This window comes from Xiphophorus maculatus, chromosome 5 (genome assembly GCF_002775205.1).
Source record: "Xiphophorus maculatus strain JP 163 A chromosome 5, X_maculatus-5.0-male, whole genome shotgun sequence".
Lineage (NCBI taxonomy): Eukaryota > Metazoa > Chordata > Actinopteri > Cyprinodontiformes > Poeciliidae > Xiphophorus > Xiphophorus maculatus.
In genome coordinates, this window is record NC_036447.1 from 6,332,389 (window position 1) to 6,347,775 (window position 15,387).

General features: G+C 37.3%; 1 protein-coding gene across 1 annotated transcript; it reads right to left on the reverse strand.

Annotated features, from left to right (window-relative positions):
- Window positions 1–3,391: 3,391 nt before the first annotated feature.
- Window positions 3,392–12,398, reverse strand: cdc6 (cell division cycle 6). Its single transcript, XM_005811299.2, has 12 exons — window positions 12,263–12,398; window positions 10,245–10,594; window positions 9,161–9,397; window positions 7,873–8,072; window positions 7,038–7,186; window positions 6,448–6,554; window positions 6,235–6,374; window positions 6,054–6,154; window positions 5,928–5,980; window positions 5,260–5,438; window positions 4,355–4,495; window positions 3,392–3,569 (listed from the first exon to the last, which is right to left on the reverse strand). The coding sequence occupies exons 2-12, from the start codon at window positions 10,582–10,584 to the stop codon at window positions 3,477–3,479; spliced, it is 1,740 nt and encodes a 579-aa protein (XP_005811356.1). The 5' UTR covers window positions 10,585–10,594; window positions 12,263–12,398; the 3' UTR covers window positions 3,392–3,476.
- Between the last annotated feature and the right edge of the window lie 2,989 nt (window positions 12,399–15,387).

Consider the following 15,387-nt stretch of genomic DNA (forward strand, 5'->3'; position numbering starts at 1 on the left):
CTGTGGATTGTAAACACGCATTGATGTCATTGTTGCATCTCCCCACTTTGAGGGCTAATGGTCATTATGCACCATTTTATTCAGCAAACATCCTTCTAAAAATCTGAATGCTTTTAAATTGAATATGAATGTTTGTTGATTTCACACTTGCTAATTTTTCTATATTTACGTGAATGTTTTTATAACACTGTGGAGAACCTCTGCTTCATGCTGAACTTTAGTATTTCATATGATTAAGTGTCTTATTTCTAAGAAACTGTTATTATTGATCATGCTGTGCTGGTTTTTCGTGTCTCTCTTACCAAGACCAAAAAAAGACAATTATCACACATTTATGAATTAAAAATTATGTTTAGTATTTTTGATGTTAGATTATTTAAATGAATGTGACCAATAAAATAGCAGGTTCAGAGGCAGTCATGCATCCCACCTAAGGAGCATGTAGCAGTTAAGCTAACATGCGATATTGCTTCATCGGCATGCATGGTGTGTCCGGTGCCTTGCTTAAGTATTCACACCCTTTAAACTTGGTTAGTTTGTTACAGCCGACAACTTTGGTGTATTTTATTTGTGCTACCACGCGGATATGCTTTGATCTAAATAATTTCATTGTAGCCTTGGCTACTTGTTTACAACATAATATCCTATTAAAATACATCGAAATGAAACAAAAGTCGAGGTATGGATACTTTTGCATCGGACTGTTTATACAGTGACTGACAATCAGTTTGTGGGTAAAACATGTTAACCATTAACAGTGGTAGGCGCCGCTAACTAAAACATATTTAGCACTAATCATAAATATTAGCTTTGCTAACGCACTACACCACCATGCTAAAGTGCTAAGTAGAATTGATATTGATCTGCCCTTGAAAGACTACAATCCTCAAGCCCAAATTTAATCTTAACACAATTTACATGTTCTGTAACGTCCTTAGACACTGTATTTGTTTATATCTTGTTCTCTTTGTCCGCATTTTATTGTGGGGGCGGGAAACAGAGAGGGAGACCTTGAGGGCATGAAACGGAAATGAAGCGCAAACTGTCATCACTCACTTCAAAATAAGAGCATGGTTATAAACGTCTACCTACTTAAAGAATTCTTAACGGTTGATAACCAAACCACAACTTCGACACAGATAAAATGTTTTCAAGTGAAAGTTTACAAAACAGCCAAGTAAACTAACACTGTGGAATTTATCTAGAAAAAATATTTTAAGGGAATCTAACTGCTCTAAATATTTTAAAAGTTATCAAAAGCGATAAAGTATAGCTAAAAATTAGCTGTGCTGTTAGCAGGCTAGCAGAAGTGTGCCCACCACAAGTAGCTCCTGCTAAGAAATCTAAATTTGTTCCTTACGTGACACTCTGTAAGTCCTGGTAAAATCACTGTGGTCTTTGTGTCTGTATGTATTTCATTTGTTTAGTGTTTCTATGTTTAGACAATCACAAGATGGTATCTGAGACGTTACTAAGTGGAACAATTTTTTTTATTATAAATTAAAGAGTCTTTATGCGTAGGGATGGTTGCTGTGGATTTTGACAGTGCTTTGTGGGATTTTTGTGATAAGTGATGATTAAAAAAATTGTCCCCATAAATAAGATGCCGGTTAAAGAAATGTACTTTTATCACTGAATTGCACACAATAACTGATTATAGTTTTGAATTGGATATTTATCAATGTTCTCATGAAAAATAAAAAATGGACAAAATGGTTAAATTAACAATCCTGACAATACTGAGTTTTTTTTGTAAGATTGCTAGAACTTATCATCCTAAGAAATTTTTCTTGATAGCGACATGAAATAAATTCACCCCGATTCATTCGACTCTCAAATTTCAGTGGTTGTGCTGGAAAACGTGATTCAGTTCAGGATTATTGATGGTAGATATTTTGAATGTTATGCATCCAAATATTTTATCATTTTACTTCCACTGATGTTTGACTTGATGCTCTATGTATTTGTATTAAAAACATGCACATATTTCCATTCACTTATTATTGCTGTGAATAAAGGATTTGAATAAAATCAGATGTTTTATATGTGTAATTTAAGGTCATTTCTATATCAGATTTTAATTTAGATTATTTCCACATTTACTCATTTCTGCAAACATTTGACTAATTTTGTTTATTTTCAATCTGAGACAACACTATCTGTAAATTGTGAATGTTACAGCTAGGAATTAGTGATCAGGCCCAAAATATGGGTGTAATAATGAACTTAGCTCTGAACCTTTAGAGCCACATAAAGACAATTACAAAGTCGGCCTTCCATCACCTGACGAAAATTTCTACAATTAAAGGTCTAATGTCAAAGTAAGCTCCAGGGAAACACGTGAATGCGTTCATCTTTAGTCACATTGATTACTGCAATAATGTCTTCACAGGTCTGTCTAAAAAAAAATAAATAAAATTGGCTGATTCAGAATGTTGAACAAACTTCCAGAAAACCATTTAAATCTAGACTAAAAAACTTCCTGATTAAAGTTGTTTTTAATAACTGGAACATTGAAAATATTATTCTTGATGGCATTAAGCAAAAATATGTTTGTTGCTACATAATTGGTTATTGTGTTACATTTTTATCATGTAAAACACTGACCGGCCTTGTTGCTGAAATGTTCTGTACTAATAAACTTGACTGGACCTGTTAATCTGACAATCAGAAGAAAATGATGGAAGGATGGGTTTCCATGCATTTAAAAAGCAGAGGACTGAGCACACATTCCTGAGGGATCCCAGAGTCCAGCATGTTTAATCTAATGCAGACCACGTAAAATTAAATATTCTCTTCTGTTGACACAACTGCACTCCAGTGCAACCAGTGTACTAAAGCAATCAATTATCAATAGGCAAGTTTTATTTTTAGGAACATGATTCCCGGTATTAGGGTGGGGCTGCACACCATTACTGAAATACATGTTATAGAAACAAGTACCATTAAATTTAGCCATAAAATCTGAGGTCCGTTTGATCCACTCCTGTTATGTAGTTTTAAAAAAATACTGAAATCAAGTTGCAGTTTTCCAGGCTGCATATGTTCAACCTCCATGTTTAGTCACACATGATTTTTGTTTTTACTAAGTTTGCCAGGACAAAGCCAGTTTTGCTCCTTTGGTCCTCGTCTGTGTGAACACTTCGGTTTCTGCAGCTCAGTCCGGCCGCTCTCGGCCTCCTTTAATCCAATCAGGTTAGAGCCTGAGCTAATTCAGCGGACAGAAATAGATCCAGCTCTGAAGGGGAACCCAGAAAAATGAATAAAACACTTCATGTCTGTAAATCTATTTATTTACAGCACAAAAAAACAAATACAGAACATTAAAAAAAAAATCAATGACTACAACTCAAAATAACTGAGCAGTCATCTAAAAAAAAAAAAAAGTACTAGCGTTTCATTTTTAAAGGAAACATCTTTAAAATCATTTAAAAAAGTAAAACATAATTTAAAATAACTTTATAATTGATGAGGTATCATGAGGGAAGCCCTGCAGCCAGGATGCTGCCCAGAAGCGTTCGGTCCTTCAGAGCGTTTTCTACGTCTTTTTCGTCAATTTTCAGGAACACCTGAGATAAAACAAACAAACAAACAAAGAGTTCAGTAATAATAACAAACATAAAAGCAAACCAGCTCACCAAATGTGATCTGACAGTTTATAGCACAAACTCACTTTCTAGGACATGAAAAGACTAAATTCTTGGAACACAGGGAGATTTTTTTATTTTTTTTTTAGTATCAAAATCAGAAAGATGTACTTGTACATAGTGACATTTGATTAAACAATCACAATTATAGATGCCACTTTTGACAGATTTTACACATTTCAAAATAAATGAACTAAAACCTGTATATTTTACAAAAATATACAGGTTTTGTGTTTTTCTGCCACACGGTAAAAATTTAGATATTTTCCTATGAATGTTTTCTAAAAACACAAATGCTGTGAAAGGGAGCCCAAAACTTTTTTCCCAATCCAACGTGTTCAAAAATAAACCCGCCCAATCTGGCAACGCTGCGCTGAAACTCTTCTTGGGTTGCTAGGGAACAGGACTGGGCTCAGCCAGGGTTGCTAGGTAACAGACCCCCTGAAAGCGCCTTAATGTGCAGAAGGTTTTTGAAGCGGCTCAATTTCCAGACACCAAAACACAAACTTACTGACAAAAACTCGCTGGGTGTTTTTTTTAATCAAGCGCTTGGGAATTTTTTTTCATTTGTTTTTAGAAACAATAGAAACCCAAATGGAAGTACAAAAACATCCAAAATGTGAATTTTGTACAATGCATCCACTTTAATCATATTCTAAGGCTCCTTTAAATAACATTTGATTGTTGTTGTTCAGAGAGTTTTGCACCTTAGTGAGACGACCCTCTTTGGCCTTCTTCAAAGCGAAGATTCCCCGACTCTCCAGCAGTTCGCACAGCGCCAAACACTCGCCCTGCCCGACTCCAGACACCTGCCTCTGGGCGCACAGGCGGCTGTAAACCTCATGGAGCTGAAACGCAAAGCAGGGTCATTTAAAACTCATCACAATTAGACTGCAGAAGCTCACCAGAGATGTTAGGAGGAGAAGAAAGTAAAGCTGGAAGCAGTGGGCGGTGCATTTAGTAGATCCTTTTAATTACATCACACTGAATTAAAGCTGCTGTGTGTAACTTTCATAATGTTTATATTTTTATACATTTGTTAAAACTGTCAGCATGTCGTCACAGTTTGCTGTGAGATAGATAATCTGTGAAAAGATTCATCTCCACCTTCTCCCTGAGCTTCTATTGCCATCTGAAGAAATGCATGGCTCCTGTAAAAAACCAACCAATCAGAGCCTGGAGGAGGGTCTTAGCGCTGTCAATCATCCACATGTACTCGCTGCTAAATGTGCTAGTGGTGAAGAAACAACTTCCATTGTAGGGAAACCATTTTCTGACATCATTGATTAATTATGACAGCGTTTTCTAAGACAAAACTAACTTAGAAGTAACTTTTCAGCAAGATATAGAAGATTGCCAGTTATTTCTGTTATATTTTCCCATATAAGTGAAATTATCTGCCAGTGAAACTAGAACTTTTTCATCAATATTAAGGAATTATTGACGTAAAACAATCTCCTATCTTACTTCAAGTATACCAAGATATTAGCTCTAAAAAAGTACGGTTTGATAAGATTTTGTATTTTTGCAGTGTAACACTTTGCATTTCAATTAGCCTCAGTATCTTTTAGCCTGATGACCTTGAATCATGCTCGTAGGTTCTCCATCTTACCTTCCCCAGGTTCGTCTCTTTGCTCTTCCCTTTGCGGATGAGCAGCAGGAGGCAGCAAACCAGCAGCTTCTGCTGCAGAGGGAAACTCTCTCCCTCCGAACCGCCGCTCTGCGCCGCCATGCGGTCGCCGTAAACCTCTGACAATACCTTCGCCACCTGAGGGAGGCCGACCAAAGATGCTGCAGACAGACAGCCAAACTCAGTTTCAGTCACAATTATTTTAGTAATTGATTACTCTCACGATTAATCAGATTAAAATAATTGCCACTTGCGCCATTTTTGTACAATATTTTTTAAAAAAAAACCATTAGAAGATGCAAAGAGCAATTAAATTCCACTTTAAATAAGATAAACATTTTAATGCCTAAAATGCAGCAACATCTGGAGTTCTGGGAATAAAATATTTACAGACAGAAAGGTTTTTTTCATCTTAAATGTGTAATCCATATTTTTTGTACAGTGTTGGCTTAATTACAGCTCTGAGTGTGTTGTTCTTTCAGCAAATCACCTTTTTTCCAGTCTGCATACTCCAGTTAAAGATCAATCAGTTACTAAATAAGTTGACGAATATTTGAACAATCAATTAATCACGATTATTCACAAATAATCTGATAATTTCAGCTGCAGGTGGTTACAAAGTTTACTCTGATGACCCCAGGTGACCTTACCTTTAGCGGAGGCCTTCTGTCTTTCATCAGCTTCTGCGATCTCGACCGCTCTCCTGGAAAGACACAGCGTTACATCAGCCATTTTCTCTGGTGTTCCAGACTCGGGTCATCATTAACGATTTTTACCTGCAGATGTCAAGAGCCTTTCTGGCGTCTCCGGACACAGCCGATACCTTCCTGGCACAGAACTGAACAGCCGAGGCGTCCAGCAGACCCTCAGCCGAAACCTTCAGAACCAAAGCAGAACTCTAGTTAGACGAGCCGAGAGATGGAGAGACGCTGGTGATACCAACAGAACCGGACCAACCTTCGACAGTCTGTCCTGTATGATGGCGCTCAGCTCCTGTCGGCTGTAGGGAGGGAAGTGCAGCAGCAGGGGGCGACAGTGAGTCTGAGCCTGCAGTCTGGGCAGGATGCGATCCGTCAGGTCCAAAGAGTTGGCAATGCCTGCAGGAAGACATGAAGTCAGTGTGAAGATCACATGGTGGAAGGTGAGGCATGCTACGGGCCAAACTCGTACCGATGAGACAGAGACGGGACCGCGGCAAATACGGCCATTCAAAGATGGTGTAGAGGACGTCCTGAGCTTTGCTGTCCAGCTGGTCCATCTCATCCAGAACCAGGAGCCTGAGGGGACAAAGATTAATGATCAAACTCAAGATTTTTACCCAACTGAAAGAAAGAAAGTCATTGTAAGATACTAGTTTAGTTGAGACGAAATATTAGAGCCAGGCTAAGAAAAATAAGAATGTACTTACGAGAATAAAATCATATTATATCATTGTGACTTTATTCTTGCAATAGTAAAACTTTTTCCACTTATCACAACCTTTTGTTCACACAATATCTCGGCCATTTCTCAGGCATCATGGCAAAAAAATTCCTCACACATTATCGTACTTTTTCCACGCATTACCCAGACTTTTCAAGCAAAATCATAACTATGTTTTTATGAATTTTCACGACTATTTTCACTTTATTGCAACTTTTTTTCAAGCATTATTATGACTTTTCTCGTAATTAATTCTTATTTGTTTGTTTGTTCGTTCAGTCTGGCACTAATTCTCTGTTGTAAAAAAGCAACTAAAGTTTTAAAAAGCAGAAACTCACACTGTGGGCCCCGGGGCCGTCAGGAACCTCTGGAGGCCACTCTGTCCACCGGCTGCTTTCAGCTTGTAGGCCAGCAGCGGGAAAATGGCGTGGGAACTCCGCAGACTCATGCAGTTCACCACCACCGTCTTTACCGAGGTGAGCTCAGACTGGGAGGACAGAAAGAACCCAAACATGTTACAGAGGACAAAATGAGGACAAGTAGCAGATTAAAACTACATAAACACTGAGAAACTGGAAGATTTTGGTTGTTAATTGACTGGAAAATAAAAATCTAGGTAACAGTTTTTCCCTCCAAACTGTTACCAAAGTTCTGATAAACTATGAATAACGACAAACTCAAGTCTGAAAACTAACAAGATACTAAAGACAGTTTCAACAAAATCACCTCTGATCATTTGTCTTAACAGATTGAAATCCTGTTTATCTGCAGACCTGTATAACAGATTCTCACACAGTGTGACATCACCCCAGTATCAGATGTATTACAAATGGGCTTCTCTGGGTTTAATAGACGAACAGACACTTTACCAATCTAAGACAAATTACAGAATTAAATGGTTTTATCGTCTCATAAATAGCAGGAATTTACTGCATTTTAAAATTTTCACTGATATAAACGACAGATGTATTGTAGAGAAAAAGGGATCGATTTTAATTTTTAACTTCTCCAAAAAACAGTGTGTGTGTGTGTGTGTGTGTATATATATATATATATATATATATAGCATTTAAAGATATAAAAGCATCCCCATTACTATGAGATCTAAATCCCGGCAGTGGCGCTGGGTCTCCACTAGGTGCCACCTGTGTAGAATAATCTGCCCTAACTCACCTTCATCTCCTGGAGGATGCAGTTCAGGCAGGCGGTCTTTCCGGTCCCTGGAGCCCCTGAGACGTAGAGGCTGCTGGGGACGCGCTGCAGCACTTTGTCCTCCAGGAAGGAGCGGATGGACGCCCGCTCAGCGTCTCTGGACAGGAGACACTCAGGGATGGCAGTGTGCAGCGCCTGCTTCACGCTTTGAAACCTCGACTCTGCAGAGACAGGGGATGTCACAGATTAGAAATAAATCTATTCTACACGGTTTGTTTTTTTTTTTAAACTGACCAGGCTGTTTTTTATGCTTTTTAAAGGGGACTCATTTTGCAAAGATTTATATTTTGTGTGTTTTTGTGCTTCCATTTCGGTTTCTACTGCTTCTGAAAGCAGCCAAAGTGCTTAAAAACTAATGACAAACAAAAAAAGCCATTTTTTTTGGCAATAAGTTAACAAGTTTTGGTGCCTGGAAAATAAAACCTTTCAAAAACCTCTGTAATGTAACATCACAAATCAGCAGGCACTGCCCCTCACCTAGTAACCCCAGCTAAGACAGGCCGTTGCCTAGCAACCCCAGCAGAATTCCACCCGTCACCTAGCAACCCAAGCTGAGTTCCAGAACATTGTGTCAGTTGATTTCAGAACAGAACATACTTTATTGAAGTCCAAGGGGAAATTACTTATTTGTTGTTAAATATTAAAACATTTAAATGTAACCATTAGTAATATAACCTTTATAACACGTGTGAAATTACAACTAATGTAAATATGATCGAAATATAAACTAAATTAAATAAGTAAAATATGAAAAACGCTTATGTACATAAAAAAAAAAAAAAAATATATATATATATATATATATATATATATATATATATATATATATATATATATATATATAAATGAGTTCAGAATTTTGACCGAGTTTTAACGGCTGCTGGAAAAGACAAGTTTTTTTGTTGTTGACTTTCTATCCAGAAACTACATGCTGTATTCTTATTAGCTCCATTTCTGTTTTTCAAAGATGTATGTATGGTTGCATAATTGGGCGTCTGTTTGCCGCCATTTTAATATGCGAGTGTAGATGTTGAGCTCGGGGCGTAACCAGCAGTAGCTTATGTGGATTTAAAGTGGCAAGACACCCTAAAGCAGCTCATTCTGAAAGGCAAAACTGACCAGGCTAAGAATGATTTTGTGCAAGAAATATAATAACCGTTTTGTGCAGCCCACAGACTTTTCCTGACATGTTCAATGAAGTATAATAAGTCACCTTTAAAGATAATTTTCAGCTCAGAAAAGTTCTTACTGTCAGCAAACAGGCGAGCAACAGGCGGCTTCTTCTCTTGGCTGTGCAGGACGGGACCCCCAGGAGGCGTTTCCTGTCTGTTCGGAGACAACTTGCTGGTTGGAGAGCGCCGCTGCTTGGGCGTCCGACCTTCAGATGTTTGCACGTTTTCGTCGAAGCCGAGTTTACGTGGCGTTGCCGGATTTGGTCTGTACTGCTTCGGAGGGGAACAATGCACGTTGCAGCCATTGTCGTCACCTTCAGAAAGAAAACAGAATAATAAACTGAAAGAATAAAATTGAAAAATTAATAACTAGCACTACAAAATATCTCCCGAGTCTGAACTAGGATCCAAATTATTGATTAATCAGGTAATCTAAAGTTGATCAAGCTCATTAATTACCTAACAATTAGTTGATAAGCAGACATTTTCTTTGCATTATGTAAATGGATACATTTTTAATAATATGCCAAATTTAAAAAACATGACATTTTGTCAGTTGTACAAAATGTAATGTTTTGCACATTACATTTTGTGGTTTTCGGTTCTATTCAGAAAACGACTATTTTCTGAAACAATAGAAAATAGAGGTTTTCTCACATTATTAATCTTGGACATATTTATAAAATATAACAAAACAGTTACCCATTAGGTTGCGGAGTAGAAAAATAAGTGAAAAGAATAAAATATGTGAAACACTTAATTCCCCATGAACAAAGAGATATTCATACAGAAGTACCGTCTGTTTTTCCTCTTGAAGGAATGTTAATGTTTTTCTCCATTAAGCTTTTTAAATCACAACAGCTCTGAAAATCAACCCTGTTTATTGCCATGTTGTTTTTTTTTCTTTCTGTGTCATCTCTTTGCTTTTCATCACATCCTCGTAGCAAATCAGTCATTTTTAAATGTGAAGTTAAATGTGGAGCAACGCCGGGCCTGTCGTTGCTCCAGGCCCAGCGGCCCACAGAGTCAGCCGGCCAAACTACAACACTGCAAGGTTTAAGTTAATCAACTGGAACAAATTTTAGCCTAACAAACCATTAATCGTCAGTCACCAGTCCATTAATTGCTTGCATCCCTAGTTCAGGTAGATCCGTGTCTCACCTGTGCGTTTCCGAGGACTGAGAGGGAGTCGGTTCTGCAGGATGGGGGAGGAAGGTGGTGTTGGTGGAGGAGCCTGTGCTGCAGATCTGCAGAGCTGATCCACTTTCTGCTTTGGAGAGGTTAGAGGGCTCTGGGCAGCAGAACATCTGGGTGACAGAAGCGTCGGTCTGTCTGATGACCGCCTTGGAGAAATCGGACCGATCCGACTTGGGGAAGGAAGCCGGAGCTCTGGCTTGTTCGAGGGCTGAGCCGTCTTCGACTGCAGGGGCGCTCGACAAGATTTGCGATGCGGGAACTGCAGCGTGCGCTGAACTTGCCCCTGAGAGCGAGTCCTGGGCATGACTGGTTGTCTGATGGAAACAGAAAGAACAGAATGAGTTAACAGGATGTGGAAATGAACGATAACAGGAAGCTAAATGTGCTAATGATTAATACATGATGCTAAATGCTGAATGACATTTAAGGGAAAAAAAGTGTGTAGATGCAATGTTGAATCTTCCTACATTTCTCAGACATGTTTGAATTATTAAAAATCAGAGATCCCCAAACTTAACAACACGGGATAAAAAAAGTCAAGAGTATTTGCTGGTTAAGCCTGAAGCAATTAGTCAGTTAATCACATCGTAAATTAAAATGTGGTCAATAGTTTCCATTCTGATGTGTAGGTTTTTAAGGAAAACTTTGTTTGCAGAAACTCTATTTTATTTATGGTTTCAGTTGTGTGTGCTTTATTTTCTTTTTACTGTTGTTTTTGGTTGTGTGTTTCATTTTGGAAAATATCCTCCATTTCTAATGTGAATCATTTCTAAAGTTAAAGTTCATTAGTCTTTGAGAGTGCAGGTTCAATATACTTGTTGAAAGTTGTCTCAAAAAAATTATTATTTACTACAATAATTTCTGGAAGAATTTATTGTCCAGTGAAATTTATCATATTGTAGGCCAAGAAAAAATAAAAATGTAAAACCTAAAATCCCAACCAGTTTTTTTAAGATTCTTTCCTGCTCAACAATAAATTATACATAAAATGTTTAATTTAAACAGTCTGATTTTTCTGTAGGACATGAATGTGTAAATCATTGTAGATCAAAATTAAAGTTATTTTGCATACTTTCATTCTTTAAAGACAACCAACCTCTTACCAATTTATTTTGAGTTTTATTGAAGAAAATTAAAAAAGATTTAGCCTGATTTCACAAAAAAAGAACATGATTTACGTCACTTTTTGCACAATACACCAAAAGATGAATACTTTGTGTTTTAACTAACGATTTTACGAACAAGTGTTAATCTGTGGCTCATAGTTTTGTCTCAATTGTCTTCCTGTATAGTTACAAAAACTAAATCAAATTACAAAAATATAGCTGTAAAACTTTTCCCTTTCAGTTTTAAGATGGACACGACTATTATTTTAAGATAAATAACACATTCAGGTGTGGGGAACAAAACGAAGCCGTTTTATTTCACTATGAATGTTGTGTTGTTACAGTTTGGGTTAAAATGGTGCGAGAAGGTCAAAGGTTACAAAGAAAAATCAGAGATAAACTAGTATGTGAACATAATACAAGTCGCACAATCTCAATGTATTTTTACTCGAGTAAAGGCAAAATAGTATCCGTTCAAGAGTGAAAAAGTATTTTGTAAAAAGACACTGCGTAACTGTCTGATTTAATATTTAAAAATTATGTCCTCAAACAAGAAAATGAAAGTTTTGTGCTGGTATTTTAAAGACTAAAATACTACTACAGCACTTACGTAAACTGGCTAATGGCGCCAAAACAACTACATCGCCTCCAACACCCATCAACTTTAGACTCTTTTTAAAGTAAAATGTTGATTTTAAGCACCCATGTTTCAAAATGACCGACTTCAGCGGATGTCCGGTCACGAACGCGCAACTTTCTAACAAAACTACCGCTAACAAATTAGACAATAAATTTGCAAACGAGTCCTGGCACTTGGAGGTGGCTTTCTTATTTCCGCCTCTTAAACAACAAAATATTTCAGATTCTGTTACTTACGGGAAACACGTCGATGATGAACGGAGTTTTGTAAATGGAAGAAAGAAGTCCTCTTGATTCAGAGTTTCGGGTTTATTCGACGTAAAGCTGTTTTGTGTCTGTCTTCACCTGCACACGAAGTCCGAACTGGCCAAATCTCTCTAACTCAGCTGTAACTCCCGCCAGCGCTCTCTGATTGGTTCACCGCTTCAGCTTCCGCGATGCTGATTGGCTCCGCGTCACATGAGGATGCTACGTCACTGTTGCTGAGCTCACGTACAGTTTTGGTGGCGGGAGTTTGGATTAAACCTCCGATTTTGGCGGATTGCGTCAGTCTACGTGTCAGAAGAGCTGTACTCCTAAAATGTGTTTTTAAATAATAATGCAAACAAAGACTGGAGAAAATGTACTAATAAATAGTTGATTACATAGACAAAAATAACAATTGTGATGTTATTTTTCTATTAAACTGGACTTAACATTTCTTCAGACTTTAATGCTTTTGATTGTTTGAAATAGACACAAAGTGAAAAATCATGATAAACAGACATAAAGGCTTTCAAACATCCGTCTATATAATGTTTCACATTGTGATAAAGTTATTAAAATAAATTGGCTATTCAATAATACTAATTTATTGAATGCGTCTTTATTAAGAAAGGAAGAGAGCAACTATGTCGGACATTGGAGTAAAAGGCTTGGTGTGGGACATTAGGAAAAGTCTTCTCAACCTGACTGCGAGCGAACTCTTTCAGATCGCCAAACATGTTGGTCCTGTGCCGAACAAAGATCCATCTAAGCTAGAAGATGATGATCCTGAGGGCTGCCTGAAATACATTAATGCCTTCATGCACAGCAAACCTCTCCTTGAGTCAGAGGACAGAGGGATGGTTGAATTATTGGCCTTAAAGGACACTATTGACAATGTGGTCCAAGTACGTAAAGTAATGTTGGCAGAGAAGGTTTCTGATGTTGATGTTAATCCCATTGTTGAACCATATAACACAACAGCTTTTACTAAATCCTCTAACACAATACAGGATGGGGTTAGTGACGTGGGTCCACCTTCTACCTTACATTACTCAGACAGAATATCTGCAGTTCAAAATAAACATTGCTGTCACTGCATATGACAACACTAACACAGCTACAGTTGATTCAGCAGCACCCAAACTGAATGATGATCTGCAAAGAATTCTGTTAAGTTACACAGATCTGAGCAAAACACTGATGCAGGGTGTTGGCCCTTCAGTTTCAAATCCAGCTTCATCTCAGCTTGCAGCTACCAGAGTTGGGGCATCCCAAGACTTTAAAGGGGAACTCGGGCCGAACGGCAACCACCACCAGCAATATGAACAGTTTGTCCCATCAGAGAACTTTCATTTCTCCCCCGAAGAGAATTTAAGATTCAAGGTGGCCAGATTGATGATCATTCATCTCCTACAGTAATGTCTGCGGACAAATTGACGAGGGGATTCAAGATAACTTTGCTGACTCTGACATTGTCAGGGCTGTGCTCAAGATAATCAAAGCAGGCAGCTTCAAAGACATGTTGATGAACAAAGATGATATGAAAGTTACGGAGCTGAAGGGATTTCTACAATCTCATCAGCGGGAGAAGAATAGCACTGAACTGTTTCAAGAGTTAATTTGCACCAAACACATTGACAATGAGACTCCACAACAGTTTCTTCACAGAGTGATGGGATTAAAACAGCAAACAATGTTCACTTCTAACCTCCCTGATGCAAGTATTAAGTACAGCAAGGGTGTAACTTTGTGTTGCAAGTTGGTGGGGCGCTGATGTACCTACAGTTACTGGAAGGCCTTTTGTTTTCTAGTGCTAAAAATAAAGCTAAAACTTAAATGTGAATGCCATGCAGTCTTATTCAATAAATTAGGATATATTTCTGATCAGGCTCGTCAGATTAATAGTACCTTTCGAAAATAACCTTTTAGCAGGTATTAAACATACAACATATAAATATGTTTAAACAGAAGTCATCTAATTAATCTATATAATGTTTTTCACTTGGTGACTAACTTTTCAGTCATATTCTAATTTATGGAATCAGCCTTTATGTGCTGAATGCTTGAAAACAGTTTCATAATTCAGGAATATTTTTTGTGAAGAATTATCACAGATGTTTTTAATTGTCTGATTTTATCAAGTGCTAAAAACATAAACATGAAATCTCATGTCTATAATAAAAATGTTAAACATTTCAAAAGCAGAATAAGTAACTCATGTGTAAACCAAATGAATCCTCGTCAGTGCAAACTTTGTATTTTTTCAATTATGTGATTCTGATTCCACAGCTGTCCCTCAGTTGGTTGGCAAAAGCTTTTGTCCTGCTGACTTACACATAGCAGATGAGATATGATGCATCTTTAACATAGCAAACATTAAAGACACAAAACCTTTTTGGGTCTGGTTGGGGCAGTTTGTGAGTAAAGTTACCATCGATGTTACTGGATTTTATAAAATGTGGCTTAAAGCTGAGATACTGATGTTTGGATAAGTAAAAAAAAAAAAAAACTACTTCACATCTGAACATTTACAGTCACATAAAGATAGTTACAAAGTCAGCCTTCTATCACCTGAAGAACATTTCCAGGATTAAATTACTAATGTCCCAGTAATATCAAGTATTTAATCAAATTGATTACTGCAAGTATCTTCATAGGTTTCCCTAAAAAGTCTTAAAACTTTAACAGTTGTATGCAGAAATATTTTATCAGTTAAATCAGTTTTTATTTGTAAGGTGCCAAACATGAATATGAAAATATGTTCAATATTTACTTTTAAGAATATTGATCAAATGCAAAGAAAGTGTTATTTTAATTTGTTAATAGGTAGTAGGTAGGCGCTTTGACAACATTCATGAACCAATCTGCAGTAATTTCCATTAAGTCACCAATTTTCTTCAGAAAGTGAAAGTTGCCAAATATCTTTTTCCTAGTTTGTTACAGAAACATTAAAATCGAGCAAAACCAACATGAGACAATGAATCCGATACCCTTTGTCCCCTAACAGGAATGTATTTTATTGAATTTATTTCAAATGGGAAAAAAAAAGATTAAAAACAAATATCCACCACTTGGTTCCTGTTTTTCAGAGTGAGCAACGTGAAAACATCGTGACA

Bases quoted from the DNA above. Each gene is read 5' to 3' on its own strand.
- cdc6 (XM_005811299.2), bottom strand. From the start codon at position 10,584: ATGCCCAGGACTCGCTCTCAGGGGCAAGTTCAGCGCACGCTGCAGTTC. The intron at 8,073-9,160 runs GTAAGAACTTTT...CTGTCTCTGCAG, and splicing joins TGCTCGCCTGTTTGCTGACA to AGTCGAGGTTTCAAAGCGTG. The intron at 4,496-5,259 runs GTAAGATGGAGA...TTTGCGTTTCAG, and splicing joins AAGAGACGAACCTGGGGAAG to CTCCATGAGGTTTACAGCCG.